The sequence below is a fragment of the Bufo gargarizans genome, chromosome 4 (assembly GCF_014858855.1).
Source record: "Bufo gargarizans isolate SCDJY-AF-19 chromosome 4, ASM1485885v1, whole genome shotgun sequence".
In the NCBI taxonomy this organism is placed as follows: domain Eukaryota; kingdom Metazoa; phylum Chordata; class Amphibia; order Anura; family Bufonidae; genus Bufo; species Bufo gargarizans.
Window position 1 is genome coordinate 195,313,243 of NC_058083.1, and position 20,384 is coordinate 195,333,626.

The window sequence follows — 20,384 nt, forward strand, 5'->3', positions numbered from 1 at the left end:
GATTTGGTTCTGGTGCCGACCGTGGACAGTAAGTTCCTGGCTAGGTGGCAGGGGCCCTAGGAGGTACTTCAGAAAATTGGAGATGTAAACTACAAGGTAAACCAGCCAGGGCGGTGAAAGCCGTAGCAGGTTTACCATGTGAATTTACTCAAACCGTGGAAAGATACGAAAACCTGTACAGAAGACAACCCACGGCCAGGTTTTCTAGGAAAAGAGGTACTGGCCGCTCTGTCTGATGCAAGAGAGGCAGCTGCCACAGTAAAAATTGCTGACAGCCTCTCCTCTAAACAGACTCAGGACCTCCCTGGACGCACTTCCATAATCCAGCATGACATTGTCACTGAGCCTCAAGCAAAAGTCTGATTAAAACTATACCGGGTGACCGAGGCTCAGCGACAAGCCATATCGGAGGAGGTGCAGCTAATGTTGCAGCTAGACATCACTGAGGAGTCAAAAAGTAAGTGGGCTAGTACTATAGTATTGATACCCAAGCCGGACGGGACGTTGCGGTTTTGTAACGACTTTCAAAAACTTAACAAGGTTTCCAAATTCGATGCGTATCCCATGCCCCGGGTAGATGAGCTCATCGAGAGGTTAGGACAAGCCTGGTATTTTTCTGTTTTGGACCTCACGAAAGGGTACTGGCAGGTGCCCTTAACGGAGGCTGCCAAAGAGAAAACTGCCTTCATGACGCCTGAGGGGCTGTATCAATATAAGGTCTTACCCTTTGGTCTGCATGGCGCCGCCGCCACTTTTCAGCGACTAATGGAGATTGTGCTTTGTCCACATCGACGGTACGCTTTGGCTTACCTGGATGATATTGTCATCCACAGTACCGACTGGCAAAGTCACCTACCAAAAGTGCAGGCTGTAGTAGACTCCCTTCGGAAAGCTGGCCTACCGCTAACTCAAAAAAATGTGCGATAGGGTTAGAAGAGACTAAGTACCTGGGGTATGTCATTGGGCGCAAAGTCATCAAACCCCAAGTGAACAAAATAGAGGCTATACGGAATTGGCCCCGACCTTCTACCTCTAGGCAAAAAAAGTAATTCCTGGGAATGGTGGGCTATTACATGAGGTTTGTTCCCCACTTTGCTACTCTAGCCGCACCCTTTACAGGACTCTTGAAGGGACACAAGTCAATGATGGTTCGCTGGGATGATCGGGCGGTAGAGGCTTTCTCTGCTTTGAATTTGGCTCTGTGCGGGTCCCCAGTTTTGGTGACGCCTGACTTCAAAAGGGAGTTTATAGTACAGACCAATGCCTCCGAAGTAGGCCTCGGTGCTGTACTGTCTCAGGAAGTACACGGGGACGAGTATCCCGTTGTCTTCCTCAGCCGTAAGCTCACCCCAGCCGAGACCCGGTATAGTATAGTGGAGAGAGAGTGCCTGGCTATCAAGTGGGCACTAGAATCTCTCTGCTATTATTTATTGGGGAGAAAATTCCGCCTGGTGACTGGCCACTCCCCTCTCAAGTAGCTAAGGACAGAAATGCCCGGTTCACCCAATGGTTTCTTTCCCTACAAAACTTTAAGTTTTCAGTGGAACACAGAGCAGACCGGTTACAGGGAATCCTGTCCCGGGTACATTTGGCGACGTGTGTTCACCCCCCTCAGGGTTGAACAAAGGAGGGGGGTAAAGTGTCACAGTGAAAGGTTTGGTCTGGGAAAACAGGTATTTTCCTCCCAGCATGTGCTGCTGGGCTGATTTACAGCCAGATGAGGTCAAATACCCAACCGGATTTTAAATGTCGGTCCGGGTTTTGGCAGCACCTGACTATCCTTAAATAGGCAGCTGGGCTCAGAAGCCAGGTCTCTGTGGGATCTGGGAGCCTTGTGTGTGGATAAAGGCTTGGCATGAAAACAGGTTGGTGTTGCTATCAGCAAGGACTCTTTGAGGCAAAATTGCTGCATGGTTTGAATTACCACCAACACCGCAAGGTGACTTTTTGTTTGAATATGACTGTTTGTCTTGTCACTTGCCTAAAGTGTGAATAAAACGCTGAACTGTTTGAGCCAAATAACTTGTTGTTGCCTCTATACTGCGTTCGCTAATCCTGTCTACCAGAGCGAGTCCCCACAGTATATAATGCTTCTCTGCACCCCCCTCCAGTAGTGCTAGTATATAATTCTGCTCCATCCCCACTTAATGGCAGTATATGTTGCTTTACCGCTCCCTCCCCCGTAGTGCTAGTATATAATGCTTCTCCACTCCCCCCTGTAGTACCAAGATATAATTTCCCCCTGTAGTACCAGTATATAATGCTCCTACATCCCCCTGTAATACCAGTATATAATATTTCCCCATAGTGCCAGTAAATAATATTGCCCCTGTTGTGTCCCCTGTACTGCCAATATAAATATATATATATATATATATATATATATATATATATATACATATACAGTACAGACCAAAAATTTGAACACAACTTCTCATTCAAAGAGTTTTCTTTATTTTCATGACTATGAAAATTGTAGATTCACACTGAAGGCATCAAAACTATGAATTAACACATGTGGAATTATATACATAACAAAAAAGTGTGAAACAACTGAAAATATGTCATTCTAGGTTCTTCAAAGTAGCCACCTTTTGCTTTGATTACTGATTTGCACACTCTTGGCATTCTCTTGATGAGCTTCAAGAGGTAGTCACCTGAAATGGTCTTCCAAAAGTCTTGAAGGAGTTCCCAGAGATGCTTAGCACTTGTTAGTCCTTTTGCCTTCACTCTGCGATCCAGCTCACCCCAAACTATCTCGATTGGGTTAAGGTCCGGTGACTGTGGAGGCCAGGTCATCTGGCGCAGCACCCCATCACTCTCCTTCATGGTCAAATAGCCCTTATACAGCCTGGAGGTGTGTTTGGGGTCATTGTCCTGTTGAAAAATAAATGATGGTCCAACTAAACGCAAACCGGATGGAATAGCATGTCGCAGCAAGATGCTGTGGTACCCATGCTGGTTCAGTATGCCTTCAATTTTGAATAAATCCCCAACAGTGTCACCAGTAAAGCACCTCCACACCATCACACCTCCTCCTCCATGCTTCACGGTGAGAACCAGGCATGTAGAGTCCATCCGTTCACCTTTTCTGCGTCGCACAAAGACACAGTGGTTGGAACCAAAGATCTCAAATTTGGACTCATCAGACCAAAGCACAGATTTCCACTGGTCTAATGTCCATTCCTTGTGTTCTTTAGCCCAAACAAGTCTCTGCTTGTTGCCTGTCTTTAGCAGTGGTTTCCTAGCAGATATTCTACCATGAAGGCCTGATTCACACAGTCTCCTCTTAACAGTTGATCTAGAGATGTGTCTGCTGATAGAACTCTGTGTGGCATTGACCTGGTCTCTAATCTGAGCTGCTGTTAACCTGCGATTTCTGAGGCTGGTGACTCGGATGAACTTATCCTCCGCAGCAGAGGTGACTCTTGGTCTTCCTTTCCTGGGGTGGTCCGCATGTGAGCCAGTTTCTTTGTAGCGCTTGATGGTTTTTGTGACTGCACTTGGCGACACTTTCAAAGTTTTCCCAATTTTTCAGACTGACTGACCTTCATTTCTTAAAGTAATGATGGCTACTCGTTTTTCTTTACTTAGCTGCTTTTTTCTTGCCATAATACAAATTCTAACAGTCTATTCAGTAGGGCTATCAGCTGTGTATCCATCACTTCTCCACAACGCAACTGATGGTCCCAACCCCATTTATAAGGCAAGAAATCCCACTTATTAAACCTGACAGGGCACACCTGTGAAGTGAAAACTATTTCAGGTGACTACCTCTTGAAGCTCATCAAGAGAATGCCAAGAGTGTGTAAAGCAGTATTTAAAGCAAAAGGTGGCTACTTTGAAGAACCTAGAATATGACATATTTTCAGTTGTTTCACACTTTTTTGTTATGTATATAATTCCACATGTGTTAATTCATAGTTTTGATGCCTTCAGTGTGAATCTACAATTTTCATAGTCACGAAAATAAAGAAAACTCTTTGAATGAGAAGGTATGTCCAAACTTTTGGTCTGTACTGTATATAATGCTCCCCCCGTAATGTCAGTATGTAATGTTCCTTTGCCCCCTGTAGTGCCAGTATATAATGCCCCCTGTAGTACCAGAATATAATGCCCTCCCTGTAGTGCCAGTACATATAATGCTCCTCTTCACCTCGCCCCATAGTGCACCCAGTAATACCAAGGTATAGTATTGAAAAAAAAAATTAACTGCCACCATCTGTGATGCAGACCAGAGGCTGGAAGAGTAGCCATTTCCTGGTGCAGAAGGTAACAATAACATCAGTGTGACTTTCTGTGCCGGGTCTCAGGATGCAAAATGACAAGATGTCATTGTGACCTCCTGCGCCATTCTACTTTTATATAGGCTTCAGGCCTAGTTGGCTGCGGCCAATGAGGCTGAACGGTGAGGATGGAAGGCATATGTTCCTGTGCCCTTCCGTAAACTCCCGACCTCTGGAAGGCCACTAGAAGGGGGTCACCTTGGGCATGGTGCCCTGTTCCTCCCCCTAAAGCCAGCCCCTGCACCAGTCCTTTTGTCTTGCATCCAGCCAACCATGCACTATCAAGGGCACCCCAACCATTACCAGGCAAGAACTGCAAAACCAGGGTTTGCTCCAAGGGCAACAAAGGGTGCGCCCCTCCATTCACTGCCCGCACAGCCCAGAAGTGCGCTGGAGCAGGGATTAGCCACCATGAGGACTACAATCACCCTCATTGCTGCAGCTACCACTCCTATTCTCTCCACTTCACGCTTCCCCTGCGGGCTGATGCACAGCACATGCAGTTTGACCTCACAGAAAAGAGCCTTAATTTATAGTGACTGGCAGAAAGTAGGACGGTATTTTGCAGGTGGGTGTGAGCCCTACCTTCTTTTGGCAGCCCTGGCCTAGAAGTCACTCTAACCTGGCCAGGAATGAAATGATATTAGACACTATTTATTCATGTTGATTTTCTGCAGCACTGTATAGCGATTGTCATTACATCTGACCCAAAGGGGCTCACAATCTAATATACCAACCTGAAACACATATATAATAGGACAAGTTTCATGGAAAACCAATTAACCTACCAATTGGTTTTTAGGGTGTGAGAGGAGACCAGGAGGAAACTCATGCCAACATAAGGAGAACATACAGACTTTATGTAGATGTTGTCCTTGGTCTGATTCAAAAACAGGACTTCAGACCCACTAGGCGACAATGCTAAATAACGCACTGTCCATATGAATGTATTATTTATGACTACAGGAAATATGGGAATCTAATTTTTGTTTTGCTACAAGTTCATGGCGCTGATTTTCTTTTATTGGGCATAATGATTATTTTCAGGACTATAGTGGCACATAATATCTGTCATATTCAGGAGACATTTCTGTACGTATCCTCTGTTGTCACACCAAAGAAAATTGCAGTTGTAAAAAAAGTTGTTGGTAGGGAGGTTTATTTGGGGCATTTCTCATGGAGTTTATACACAGTGCTGAATAATTAGAAATTCAATTACAAATAGCTATAAATAAGAAAAAGGATAGTGCATATGTAATATGTGGTGTTCTCTGAAGGTAGTCAACTAAATGGTAATGTAGTGCCACCTACTGATCATTTAAAGTAAGTACTTTTTCTAAGCTCGAAAGAAAAATCTTATTGCTCCCAGTTTCCCAATAATGTAGGAAACATTTAATAACATATTCTCATTTTATTTGATTTCTTTATATGATCCTTGCCGAGTCCCTGGGAGACACATATAGTACTAAAATAATTACATAAGTATTTCACAGGAGAGTGCTTGTATTTGTACTGACACTTAAAGGCACAGCATCAAATCCCCCCCCCCCCCCCCCCACACACACACACACACACATATTAACAGCCTATATGTAAAGATTCTATGCCTTTTTTTTTTTTTCTTACAAAAAATAAAATAAAAACAGGTGGATTTTTTTTCTGGATAACATTTTTTAAGTCACTCCATGTATTTGCAGTCTACCTGTTTGGACTTTTAGCACAGTAGACAGCCTGACTTGACTCTCTCAGTGAGACCATTCACTGTGGTCAGAGAGGGGAAGTAGGATGAGTAACTCAATTAGGGCATTGCACAGTTAAGTGCAATGCACTCTGTGGGCATCTTTTTCTAGAGAACAATAGAGCTATCATAATGCCATCCCAATTCTACATCTAATATTCTACTAGCAGATAACATCTTTCTCATCACATCTCTGTGCTGATGCCTGCAGAAGGACAATATTTTGTGTTTAATTTCCAATGGCATATTACTGCCAACATGAAATAGAAAACCAGATAAAAAAAAATGTAAAAAATGTTTTCTGTGAATATATCCAATGTACAGCACCTCAACCAGCCTATGTTCATATAAAAAAATTTTTTGCATATAAAACATTTTTTAGCATATAAAAAACATGTTAGATTATTTATTATATTTGAATGTATCCGTACGGTGGGCCACCATAATAAATTTTACTGCTGGACCTTAGGTACCCCAGTCCGACGCTGATTGTGAGAGTGTCTTGGGTGTGTCTTCTCGAATAACTGTGTTACCAAACATCATAAGGCAGCAGTGGTCCGTCAAGTGCAGAGCATTGATACTAATTACCCCAGATTCTCTAACTTGCCAAAATTCAAGCAGCCATTTTCACTTCTCAGTGATCCAATACCTCTGTAGCTCTATAGCAGGGATTAGCAACTTCCGGCGCTCCAGCTGTTGTGAAAGTACAACTCCCAGCATGTTCCATTTGTCTGAGAACAGCTGAGCAAGTGTGCATGCTGGAAGTCATAGTTTTACCATGGGAGGAGTGCCAAAGGTTGCTGACCCCTGCTCTATAGGGTCCTACAGACCTGAATAAAAGATATACACAATTGCTATCACAGTGCGCCTGCCACGGCCTCTCTCCTGGCAGCCATCGCAACGATCACATTCGGGGATCCGACACTCGGGACCCCTGCCGATCAGCTGTTTGAGAAGGCAGCGGCTCTGGCAGTAGTGCCGCGGCCTTTTCGCTGTTTACAGCAGGCCCAGTGATGTCATGACTAGTATTAACTGGCCTGGGCGGGGCTAAGTTCCATTCAAGTGAACAGAGCTTAGCCCCGCCCAGGCCATTGATACTAGTCATGATGTCGCTGGGCCTGCGGTAAACAGCGAGTAGGCAGTGGCGCTACTGCCAGCGCCACTGCCTTCTCAAACAGCTGATCGGCAGGGGCCCCGGGTGTAGGAGTCCCGCCGATCAGATGCTGATGATCTATCCAGAGGATAGATCAGCAGTTTAACAAAACTGCAGAACCCCTTTAAGACTATTGGTAAAAATCCTGCTGCTATAAAAGCGTTCACTGAAAGCAACAATTTCTACAATAAAGCAATAAAAAGTGAGACTGCTCTGCATAATGTATGCACAAATAGATAATTATGTGTCCCTTTAAAACTACATAAACCTAAATTATACACAACACTGATGATAATGGGTGCACCTCGTAATTCACATTGGGTGCTCAATGTTTGTTCTGAATATTCATACAGCGGATGACTTAATGCATTCTACATTCATTACACAAGAGCACAATTTCATATACATTATGATTAGAGTCTATTTTGTTATATGGATTTTATTACACGCATGGATGTAATCATTGCTTTCTGTTTCAGGATTGGGCTGCCACTCAAAGAGATTATATATTATTTCCAGTCGTACAGCAAAGCAATTACTTGTGGCTATTGAAGGTAACCATGTTATTATAAAAACATAGCAATCTAGAGAACTATCTCTCTGGGTGCGCTTCAAATTCATGTTTTTATGCCACCAAGACTGTGTTTAGAGTTGGAGCTCCTCTAGGTATTTTGCGCGACTATAACCTAATATAGTGATCAATCTTGTCCATACAACAAGTAGCATAATACAATATGTATTTACAGTAAGTAATGTAAAAAACTAAGTCCAAGTAAGTGGCTAAACATGATAAATGATACAGCTATATGTAGAGAAGGCAGTCGGCACTGCCGCGAGTGTATTCACATAGATTGACAGGAACAACATGCGTTCAGAAGTGAGTGTTCACTGGCGGTGCCCACTTATAGCTCCAACTCTTGAACCACAATATAGAGAAAAAGAACACAGCGGTACTCACCAACATTCTTTTTGCAGCTTTTATTGTTACTTTCATAAAACACGGGGGATGCAGGTACAGCATAGCAAAAAAAGGCAACAGCCGTTTTGCGCCTCCGGAAGCGCAGGAGGTGCGAAACAGTTGTTGCCTTTTTTTGCTGTGCTGGACCTGCATCCCCCATGTTTGATAAAATTTCGGTAGATTCCTGTTTCTTAACCTCTTCAGGACACATGACGTACCGGTACGTCATGATGCCCTGGTACTTAAGGACACATGACGTACCGGTACGTCATGTGTTGTTTCGATCACTGCCGCCCGGCTGGCAGTGATCGGAACAAGGTGCCTGCACAAATCATGGAGCAGGCACCTAGGCTAAATGCGCGGGGGGGTCCCGTGACCCCCCCATGTCGGCGATCGCAACAAACCGCAGGTCAATTCAGACCTGCGGTTTGATGCGCTTTTTGCCGTTTCTGATCCCTGCGGTCCCTGACCGCGGGGATCAGAAACTTTACAATGCCCAGAATATATATGTTATTCCTCCCCCTGCACCCCTGAATGATATTATGTGGGCGGGTGGTGCAGGGGGAGGGTTGCGGGCGGTGCGGGCGGTGCGGGAGGCGGGCGGTGCGGCAGGCGGGATCGCGATCCCCCGTCCGCCTCCCATTGCGTAATCGTTGGTGTAGAGTGGGTATACCAGGGTGCCAGCACATTGCTGGCACCCTGGTATAAGCGGCTGACATCGTTGATGCGATGTCAGCCGTTTAACCCTTTCCATACAGCGGTCCGTACGGACCGCTGTATGGAAAAGGTTAACAGCGCAGGGAGCTCCCTCCCTCTCCGATCGGGGGGCTGCTGTGCCTTTGCAGCCCCCCGATGGGAGAGGGAGAGAGCCCCCAGACAGCCCCCCGACACCCCAGTCCTTACCCTTCCCCGTCTGCGAAGTTGTGGCAGACGGGGAAGGTTCCCATGGCAACAGGACGCCTGCTCAGGCGTCCTGCTGTCCATGGTGCTGAACAGATCTGTGCTGAAAGCATAGATCTGTTCAGTGTAAGTAAAATACAGTGCAGTACCCTATATAGAGTACAGTACTGTATTATATAGACATCAGACCCACTGGATCTTCAAGAACCAAGTGGGTCTGGGTAAAAAAAAAAGTTAAAAAAAGTGAAAAAAAAGTAAAAATCAAAAAACACATTTATCACTGATTAAAAATGAAAAAAATTAAATTCCCTACACATGTTTGGTATCGCCGCGTCCGTAACGACCTGATCTATAAAACGGTAATGTTACTTTACCCGAACGGTGAACGCCATAAAAATAAAAAATTAAAAACTATGATAAAATAGAAATTTTGCCCACCTTACTTCCCAAAAAAAGGTAATAAAAGTGATCAAAAAAGTCGCATGTACGCCAAAATTGTAACAATCAAACCGTCATCTCATCCCGCAAAAAATGAGACCCTACTTAAGATAATCGCCCAAAAACTGAAAAAACTATGGCTCTTAGACTATGAAAACACTAAAACATCATTTTTTTTGTTTCAAAAATGAAATCATTGTGTAAAACTTACATAAATAAAAAAAAGTATACATATTGGGTATTGCCGCGTCCGTATGGACCGGCTCTATAAAAATATCACATGACCTAACCCCTCAGGTGACCACCGTAAAAAAATAAAAATAAAAACGGTGTAAAAAAAGCAATTTTTGGTCATCTTACATCACAAAAAGTGCAATAGCAAGCGATCAAAAAATCATATGCACCCCAAAATAGTGCCAATCAAACCGTCATCTCATCCCGCAAAAAATGAGACCCTACTCAAGATAATCGCCCAAAAACTGAAACAACTATGGCTCTTAGACTATGTAGACACTAAAACTTTTTTTGTTTTAAAAATGAAATCATTGTGTAAAACTTACATAAATAAAAAAAATTGTATACATATTAGGTATCGCCGCGTCCGTGACAACCTGCTCTATAAAATTACCACATGATCTACCCTGTCAGATAAATGTTGTAAATAGCAAAAAAAAAAACTGTGCCAAAAAGGTATTTCTTGTTACCTTGCCGCACAAAAAGTGTAATATAGAGCAACCAAAAATCATATGTACCCTAAACTAGTACCAACAAAACTGCCACCCTATCCCGTAGTTTCTAAAATGGGGTCACTTTTTTGAGTTTCTACTCTAGGGGTGCATCAGGGGGGCTTCAAATGGGACATGGTGTCAAAAAACCAGTCCAGCAAAATCTGCCTTCCAAAAACCGTATGGCATTCCTTTTCTTCTGCGCCCCGCCGTGTGCCCGTACAGTGGTTTACGACCACATATGGGGTGTTTCTGTAAACTACAGAATTAGGGCCATGAATAATGAGTTTTGTTTGGCTGTTAACCCTTTCTTTGTAACTGGAAAAAAAATATTAAAATGGAAAATCTGCCAAAAAAGTGAAATTTGGAAATTGTATCTCTATTTTCCATTAAATCTTGTGCAACACCTAAAGGGTTAAAAATGTATGTAAAATCTGTTTTGAATACCTTGAGGGGTGTAGTTTCTTAGATGGGGTCACTTTTATGGAGTTTCTACTCTAGGGGCGCATCAGGGGGCTTCAAATGGGACATGGTGTCAAAAAACCAGTCCAGCAAAATCTGACTTCCAAAAACCAAACGGCGCACCTTTCACTCTACGCCCCGCTGTGTGGCCGTACAGTAGTTTACGGCCACATATGGGGTGTTTATGTAAACAGCAGAGTCAGGGCAATAAAGATACAGTCTTGTTTGGCTGTTAACCCTTGCTTTGTTAGTGGAAAAAATGGGTTAAAATGGAAAATAAGGCAAAAAAATGAAATTTTCAAATTTCATCCCCATTTGCCAATAACTCTTGTGCAACACCTAAAGGGTTAACGACGTATGTAAAATCAGTTTTGAATACCTTGAGGGGTGTAGTTTCTTAGATGGGGTCACTTTTATGGAGTTTCTACTCTAGGGGTGCATCAGGGGGCTTCAAATGGGACATGGTGTAAATAAACCAGTCCATAAAAATCAGCCTTTCAAAAACCAAACGGCGCACCTTTCACTGTACGCCCCGCTGTGTGGCCGTACAGTAGTTTACGGCCACATATTGGGTGTTTCTGTAAACGGCAGAGTCAGGGCAATAAAGATACAGTCTTGTTTGGCTGTTAACCCTTGCTTTGTTAGTGGAAAAAATGGGTGAAAATGGAAAAATAAACAAAAAAATGAAATTCTCAAATGTCATCCCCATTTGCCAATAACTCTTGTGCAACACCTAAAGGGTTAACAACGTATGTAAAATCAGTTTTGAATACCTTGAGGGGTGTAGTTTCTTAGATGGGGTCATTTTTGGGAGTTTTCTATTATCTAAGCCTCACAATATGACTTCAAACCTGAACTGGTCCATAAAAAGTGGGATTTTGAAGATTTCTGAAAATTTTCAAAATTTGCTTCTAAACTTCTAAGCCTTGTAACATCCCCAAAAAATAAAATATCATTCCCAAAATGCTACAAACATGAAGTAGACATATGGGGAATGTCAAATCATCACAATTTTTGGGGGTATTACTATGTATTACAGAAGTAGAGAAACTGAAACTTTGAAATTTGCAAATTTTTGAGATTTTTTGGTAAATTAGGTATTATTTTGTGCAAAAAAAATAATTTTTTTGACTTCATTTTACCAGTGTCATGAAGTACAATATGTGACGAAAAAACAATCTCAGAACGGCCTGGATAAGTCAAAGCGTTTTAAAGTTATCAGCACTTAAAGTGACACTGGTCAGATTTGCAAAAAATGGCCTGGTCCTAAGGTGTAAAAAGGCTGTGTCCCTAAGGGGTTAAATAAAAAAACACCCCCTGGAGGGTAGAGAGGAAACAAGGAAGCACTGGAGGCTGAACAATTGAGAGAAGGAATAGCAAAGACTCACCATAGGAAGGGAAGCAAGCCTTCTTCCACTGCAAGGCAGGTGGGAAAAGAGAAACACGCTATGAGAAGGTGGAAACCCCATCCTGACAGAGAAAGCAGCCAACCTCTGAGGGAGAAGGGGGTCCTTGGTAATGGACAGGAGAAGGAAATTTAAAGACATCGTTCCCATGCAAAGAAGGTGAGAATCGAGCCTCAGAAAAACTGGAACAAAATAGCACTGTGAAATGTAAGACCAGAGAAATCCCTGGCCACATAAAGTCTCAGGACAAAAGGAACCAGTCACAGGCCCTGGTAATACAAGTGGGGACACACTCCTCTGAGAGATATTGGAGTAGAAGAGAAAGGACTCCAAACAGCCTTAGGAGGAACAGTTCTCAAATCGAGGGAAAGCTCCATCCCAGAAGTGGCCACTATGAATGTAAATTGCAAACCGGAGCAACAAACTCCCAGGTACCAGGATCTGAACCTGGGGAGACGGGAAGAGAGGTTAGAATTAGTGTTGAGCGAGCTTGTGTTTTAAGTTCGGCGTCTAAAGTTCGAGTTCAGGTTATCGAAGTATCCCGTTATGGATTCTAAATTCCATTATGGTCCGTGGTAGCGGAATCCATAACGGGATACTTCGATAACCCGAACTTTAGACGCGGAACTTAAAACACAAGTTCGCACGACCCAGGAGGAAAAAGAACCAAACCGGGCCCTAAGAAGCAGCTGTCATACAGAGCATGAGCGGTCAGAGATGCCATGAGTAGCTTGCCCAGAGGGAACCTGCCAGCTAGATGGTCTAAGAATCCTTGGGGCATAGACTCCAAGAAGCAGGATTACCCAGTCAGAGGCTCAATTAGGGTCCACAGAACTGGACCACATGAGGACAATAACAGCCCGATTATCAAAGGAAAAATGAAATGTAGCAACCATAGGGGAAAAAAATCATCAGCCATGGTTTACCAACCATCCCAAGTGTAATGACTAGCATACTGTAAAACATTTCCCCCGAAGAGGCAAGTAAGGCACACTGGATTTTGTAAAAGAATTGCCAGACATCCATATGTCAGAAAAGGATGCAGAATTCGCCAGGGGAAGCCAGGAGAGACTACACTGACATGTAGAAACCAGCTATCAGCAGAGCACAATGAAACCCCCTAGGAAGGGGGAAGAAACTGACAGGTTCAGACAACCGCAAAGCCCAAGCGAACAGCACTTCTGTTATGTACAACAGAGAACATAAGGGAGTACCAAGAACGCTCGGACCATGGAAGAACTACGGGACCATGTCCAATACCAGAGCGAGCAGCGGAAAATTCCACTGAGACTGAGTCCAATATTCAGTCACCGCATGCAGGCCAGTCAGGCCGATAGCACAGCAACCCCCAGCCACTGCAGGAGCAGATCCAACCCAGGGGGAGGGATGGAGGGCAAGGGGACCTGCCACAACATGAACCATCGAACAGGGGCCCAAGATAATATGTCCCACCAGTGATGCTAAATGCGGCCAGGGGGCACTGTGAAGATTGGGAAAGCACCCTCTGGGAAGAACGACATCTCGTCCTCCCACTGGAAATTGCGTGCAGAGACCTCTAGAAAGGCAACACCCCTAGAATAAAAACAGGAAGCCATAAAAAATGGCAGTAAAGAGTTTGGCCTAGTCCCGGCAAAAGCTGGGGGCTAGAGTAGACAGTGTAGCCGAAAATGAGGCACCCCCGGTGGACTGATGCTGCAGGGGGCTGGGAAAAAGCTCTAAAAGTCTACAAAAAAGGGTCGGAAAGGGGGTCAAAGCGACCTCCATTGGTGACAAAAATGACATAATAGAACCCGTGGATGGCAGGGAAAAATCGGAAAACAGATGCGGCCTTGTCACAGCCGGAGCTGGGGACTAAAGTAGACACTGCAGCCGCAAATGAAGCACCCTAAATGGGTGGACACCATGGGACCTGGGGAGGGGAGGAGGGAATGCCCTGAGAGGGGGGAAGGGGTGTAGTGTACGGGAGAGTAATACCCCGTCACTACAGAAGGGTCACTTGGGTACTGTCGTTCCCCCTGTATTTATGGGGAGGTTGGTATAGAATATCTTGTAAATGTAATGCTATGTACTTCCTGTTACTGTGAAAGGTGCATGTGCAGGCCGGCTAGGGTGTCATTCCAGCTCTGAGTCACTAGAGGGAGCTAGGGTTATATAAGGCCCAGTCAGGAAGTAGTAGTGGGTTCAGACAGTGGGAGCAGAGGTCAGAAATGATCCTGTGTCTGAGTGAAGGCCAGGCTATGGGCCTGTGAGAGCAGAGCAGGCCTGAAGCCTGCCGACTAGGAGAGGGTAGTAAAGGCCCTGTAACCGGGTTCCGGATCCAAGGAAAAGGTTCCCCTCCTGAGTCATCATCCGTTTAGCTGAAACAGCATAAGCAAGCCACCAGCCAAGACACAGAATACCACAGAGGCCGATCAGATAAAGCAAGAGGTACTCAAGATAACAGAGGAGGTACTAGATAAGGACAGCTTCAAGGGTACGCCAGATAAAGGGCATTAGACCTTGGAGAGAAAGTCACATGTTTCAGGACCAGTCAGGAATAGTGTGCAAGCCGCCTGTACTGCATCTCCTGTAATCAACACTCTGTATAATACATTGCTAAGACCGGCCATTCTGTGCTTCCAAGAACCAGCGGTATTCCAATAGTCACCAACTGTCTTCATGGAACTGCGCTTCCAACTGCGTCCATGTATTATACTCACTGATATTCAGTAAAGTTCCAGTTTTTGTTGGCTATCCTATGCTTGCTTCATTCTTCTACAATACCATACACGGCGTGTCACCGTTAAACTGACACTGGCGTCACGAACTTTGAAATACCTGCCTGTTCCAGTATTCGCCCCAATTGAAGACGACAGTGGATCCCAGGTTAGTGAGTCAATCTGCACTACAAAGCCCAGCATACACTACTGACCCCCTGGGACACTGCATCGCTCTTTTTGGCGTCACGAACAGGATCCGCATACTTCTGAAGTGCAGAGAAGTGTGAACTGTGTGCTTTAACTATTCCACCACCGTATTACAAAGACTGTAACCTTTATTTCTAAAATCTGTGGATTACAATTGTGCCTGGGAGGAATCAGAGACGCTGTACTGTGTTGCGCTACCCCCAGAGAGAAAATCACATTTGTGGACTGTGTTTTATTGGACTTTTCATCATCCTGCTTGCTGTCAGTGAATTGCAGCATCAGGACATCTAAAATGGCCGCCGACGCCATGAGGCTTTTTACTGCGCCATCAGGATGTGCAGAGGCGCGAATATTTGGCGCCAAAACCTTCCAAGAAGGAGGAGATGATTGCCCTGGAGCGCCACCCACCTTGAGGAGTGATGACGTGGCTGAGTTCCTTGGTGAGTTACGCCTGGGAGGCGGGCCTCAGATGGAGGTAGACCGGCCCAGTGTGTGGGAGGAGTCAGTGTCGACGCTGCACCCAGTGAGAAGAGAGATGGCGTGTGCTGAGGAGCTGGAAGTCGAGACCACGTGTGAGTGGGGCGCCACTCCACCGGACTTTCCCGAGTTGGGGCCATGGGACCCTCTAGCCTGGACGGCCACCCCCTGGGCCCAGGCCATGGACTTGAGTATCACCCGTCCTGAGTCCCCACCGATCCGTCGCCGGCACGCGGAATGGCCGACTATCATGGCCGAATTGAGAGCTGCGGTGGCTAAGAAGAACACCAGCCGGAAAAAGCGGTTTGAAGAAATGGCCAAGTCCATCCAAGGAGACTCCTTTCCGGGTAAGCCCCAGCTAGAAAGGCGCCGCGGGATCGTGGTGTCCTTTGACAAAGAAAAAGGATACGGGTTCATCCAGGAGTTGGGAACTGGCCGGGACTTTTATGTGAACCGGCGGTCGGTGAAGCGGCACTACCTCCCGGAGCATCTCCATAATTTGACCATGGGAGAGATCGTGGAGTATACCCCCGCCGAGAGTTTACGGGGCCCCTACGCTACCGCAGTCACTCGCCCGAAGGCGCCGGCTGAGACCTGGGACCCTGAGAAAGAGGGGACAGATCCGGGTGAGACAGAGGGAGTGAAAGTGGAATCGGCCCGAACCACCCACCTGCATAGCCAGGCTTACTTAAGTCCCGATGTCTTCTGGAGCCCATCGTGCTGCAGGGGCTGGAGGAACGATATCCCCCTCCTGATGCGGTGAGGCGAGAAGAGGAGAAAGAGCGACAGGACAGCTGCCAGCGGGCGGAAGAATGTACAGAGGCCCGACGTCGAGCAGCGGCTGCCACCGTTACCCCAGAGGCCACTGTCACCGAACCTCCGGTAGCTCCGACGACCTGCACCAAAGCTGACCTAGAGGCCCTACGCAAGAGGGTGTATTGGGTGGCGGACCTTGGGTGCGCAGGAGGCGTGCGGTGGTTCCCGTTTCCTAGGACGGATGCCGAAATGGAGGCAATGAAGGACAAGCCTCCCCCTCTAAAGATTGTCAGAGGAGATGGTTTCCAGATGTAGCCGGCCTTGCCAGAACAGTTGCTGCAAGTTCCGTACATTGACTCTTCATCAGAGGAAGAATTTGACACTCGCCTGTGAGTAAGCCTTTCCTCATGTCCGTCTCCCTAATGGCCGTTTTGTCCCTCCGGTTGGCAGAGCTGGTCAAGCTTGCTGCCAGTTACACACGGCCGGTGGCATTCTAACCAAATAATAGTGCCATTGTATACCACTGCTTCCAGCTGCCCTTGTTATGTTTGGGACATCCGGTTTGCTGCTATTATCCCAGTTGTGCTTTAAAGTTTTTGCACAAATTTTCCCTTTTTACCCCCATTTCAGGTTGAAAAGACATTTTTATGTCAGCACTATTTTAAAGGGTAAGCAGGACTTGCCAGGATAACATGGCCCTGGTATTGTCAGAGTCCTGTATTGTCATTTTATATATGTGCTGCTGACTGTATTTAGTAACCGGTTTTTTTATTCAAGTATATGTGCCCAGAGATGGACTTCCTATGTGCAAGCCTCTGAGAGGTTAATTTTATTATGGACTTATTTATTGTCATGGACTATCCTGGTTCTTTAAACATCCGCTGTGCCAGGTCAGCGCCCCCGTTCCACTCACTATCCTGAGAAGAAGAGAACGACGCCCCTTGTCACCAGACTTCACCTTTGCCAATTGGGTCTGATATGAGTATAAATGACATATATGTATGCATGCATGTGTCTTTCTCTATTTCAGGTAATGATTCCAGTTGGGCGGGCCCTGATGGAGTACGAGGTCGTACTCAGCTTAAAGCAGCGGGGTATGTAGTGTACGGGAGAGTAATACCCCGTCACTACAGAAGGGTCACTTGGGTACTGTCGTTCCCCCTGTATTTATGGGGAGGTTGGTATAGAATATCTTGTAAATGTAATGCTATGTACTTCCTGTTACTGTGAAAGGTGCATGTGCAGGCCGGCTAGGGTGTCATTCCAGCTCTGAGTCACTAGAGGGAGTCACTAGAGGTTATATAAGGCCCAGTCAGGAAGTAGTAGTGGGTTCAGACAGTGGGAGCAGAGGTCAGAAATGATCCTGTGTCTGAGTGAAGGCCAGGCTATGGGCCTGTGAGAGCAGAGCAGGCCTGAAGCCTGCCGACTAGGAGAGGGTAGTAAAGGCCCTGTAACCGGGTTCCGGATCCAAGGAAAAGGTTCCCCTCCTGAGTCATCATCCGTTTAGCTGAAACAGCATAAGCAAGCCACCAGCCAAGACACAGAATACCACAGAGGCCGATCAGATAAAGCAAGAGGTACTCAAGATAACAGAGGAGGTACTAGATAAGGACAGCTTCAAGGGTACGCCAGATAAAGGGCATTAGACCTTGGAGAGAAAGTCACATGTTTCAGGACCAGTCAGGAATAGTGTGCAAGCCGCCTGTACTGCATCTCCTGTAATCAACACTCTGTATAATACATTGCTAAGACCGGCCATTCTGTGCTTCCAAGAACCAGCGGTATTCCAATAGTCACCAACTGTCTTCATGGAACTGCGCTTCCAACTGCGTCCATGTATTATACTCACTGATATTCAGTAAAGTTCCAGTTTTTGTTGGCTATCCTATGCTTGCTTCATTCTTCTACAATACCATACACGGCGTGTCACCGTTAAACTGACACTGGCGTCACAAACTTTGAAATACCTGCCTGTTCCAGTATTCGCCCCAATTGAAGACGACAGTGGATCCCAGGTTAGTGAGTCAATCTGCACTACAAAGCCCAGCATACACTACTGACCCCCTGGGACACTGCATCGCTCTTTTTGGCGTCACGAACAGGATCCGCATACTTCTGAAGTGCAGAGAAGTGTGAACTGTGTGCTTTAACTATTCCACCACCGTATTACAAAGACTGTAACCTTTATTTCTAAAATCTGTGGATTACAATTGTGCCTGGGAGGAATCAGAGACGCTGTACTGTGTTGCGCTACCCCCAGAGAGAAAATCACATTTGTGGACTGTGTTTTATTGGACTTTTCATCATCCTGCTTGCTGTCAGTGAATTGCAGCATCAGGACATCTAAAATGGCCGCCGACGCCATGAGGCTTTTTACTGCGCCATCAGGATGTGCAGAGGCGCGAATATTTGGCGCCAAAACCTTCCAAGAAGGAGGAGATGATTGCCCTGGAGCGCCACCCACCTTGAGGAGTGATGACGTGGCTGAGTTCCTTGGTGAGTTACGCCTGGGAGGCGGGCCTCAGATGGAGGTAGACCGGCCCAGTGTGTGGGAGGAGTCAGTGTCGACGCTGCACCCAGTGAGAAGAGAGATGGCGTGTGCTGAGGAGCTGGAAGTCGAGACCACGTGTGAGTGGGGCGCCACTCCACCGGACTTTCCCGAGTTGGGGCCATGGGACCCTCTAGCCTGGACGGCCACCCCCTGGGCCCAGGCCATGGACTTGAGTATCACCCGTCCTGAGTCCCCACCGATCCGTCGCCGGCACGCGGAATGGCCGACTATCATGGCCGAATTGAGAGCTGCGGTGGCTAAGAAGAACACCAGCCGGAAAAAGCGGTTTGAAGAAATGGCCAAGTCCATCCAAGGAGACTCCTTTCCGGGTAAGCCCCAGCTAGAAAGGCGCCGCGGGATCGTGGTGTCCTTTGACAAAGAAAAAGGATACGGGTTCATCCAGGAGTTGGGAACTGGCCGGGACTTTTATGTGAACCGGCGGTCGGTGAAGCGGCACTACCTCCCGGAGCATCTCCATAATTTGACCATGGGAGAGATCGTGGAGTATACCCCCGCCGAGAGTTTACGGGGCCCCTACGCTACCGCAGTCACTCGCCCGAAGGCGCCGGCTGAGACCTGGGACCCTGAGAAAGAGGGGACAGATCCGGGTGAGACAGAGGGAGTGAAAGTGGAATCGGCCCGAACCACCCACCTGCATAGCCAGGCTTACTTAAGTCCCGATGTCTTCTGGAGCCCATCGTGCTGCAGGGGCTGGAGGAACGATATCCCCCTCCTGATGCGGTGAGGCGAGAAGAGGAGAAAGAGCGACAGGACAGCTGCCAGCGGGCGGAAGAATGTACAGAGGCCCGACGTCGAGCAGCGGCTGCCACCGTTACCCCAGAGGCCACTGTCACCGAACCTCCGGTAGCTCCGACGACCTGCACCAAAGCTGACCTAGAGGCCCTACGCAAGAGGGTGTATTGGGTGGCGGACCTTGGGTGCGCAGGAGGCGTGCGGTGGTTCCCGTTTCCTAGGACGGATGCCGAAATGGAGGCAATGAAGGACAAGCCTCCCCCTCTAAAGATTGTCAGAGGAGATGGTTTCCAGATGTAGCCGGCCTTGCCAGAACAGTTGCTGCAAGTTCCGTACATTGACTCTTCATCAGAGGAAGAATTTGACACTCGCCTGTGAGTAAGCCTTTCCTCATGTCCGTCTCCCTAATGGCCGTTTTGTCCCTCCGGTTGGCAGAGCTGGTCAAGCTTGCTGCCAGTTACACACGGCCGGTGGCATTCTAACCAAATAATAGTGCCATTGTATACCACTGCTTCCAGCTGCCCTTGTTATGTTTGGGACATCCGGTTTGCTGCTATTATCCCAGTTGTGCTTTAAAGTTTTTGCACAAATTTTCCCTTTTTACCCCCATTTCAGGTTGAAAAGACATTTTTATGTCAGCACTATTTTAAAGGGTAAGCAGGACTTGCCAGGATAACATGGCCCTGGTATTGTCAGAGTCCTGTATTGTCATTTTATATATGTGCTGCTGACTGTATTTAGTAACCGGTTTTTTATTCAAGTATATGTGCCCAGAGATGGACTTCCTATGTGCAAGCCTCTGAGAGGTTAATTTTATTATGGACTTATTTATTGTCATGGACTATCCTGGTTCTTTAAACATCCGCTGTGCCAGG

General features: G+C 46.5%; 1 protein-coding gene across 1 annotated transcript in view; it reads left to right on the forward strand.

Annotated features, from left to right (window-relative positions):
- The window catches only part of LOC122935312 (phospholipid scramblase family member 5-like), a 59,659-nt gene that overhangs the window by 17,065 nt on the left and 22,210 nt on the right, over positions 1-20,384 (forward strand). Inside the window, exon 2 of the mRNA XM_044291078.1 lies at positions 7,657-7,731. Within this exon, the coding sequence (XP_044147013.1) occupies positions 7,657-7,731 (75 nt within the window). The remainder of the gene's footprint in view (positions 1-7,656; positions 7,732-20,384) is intronic.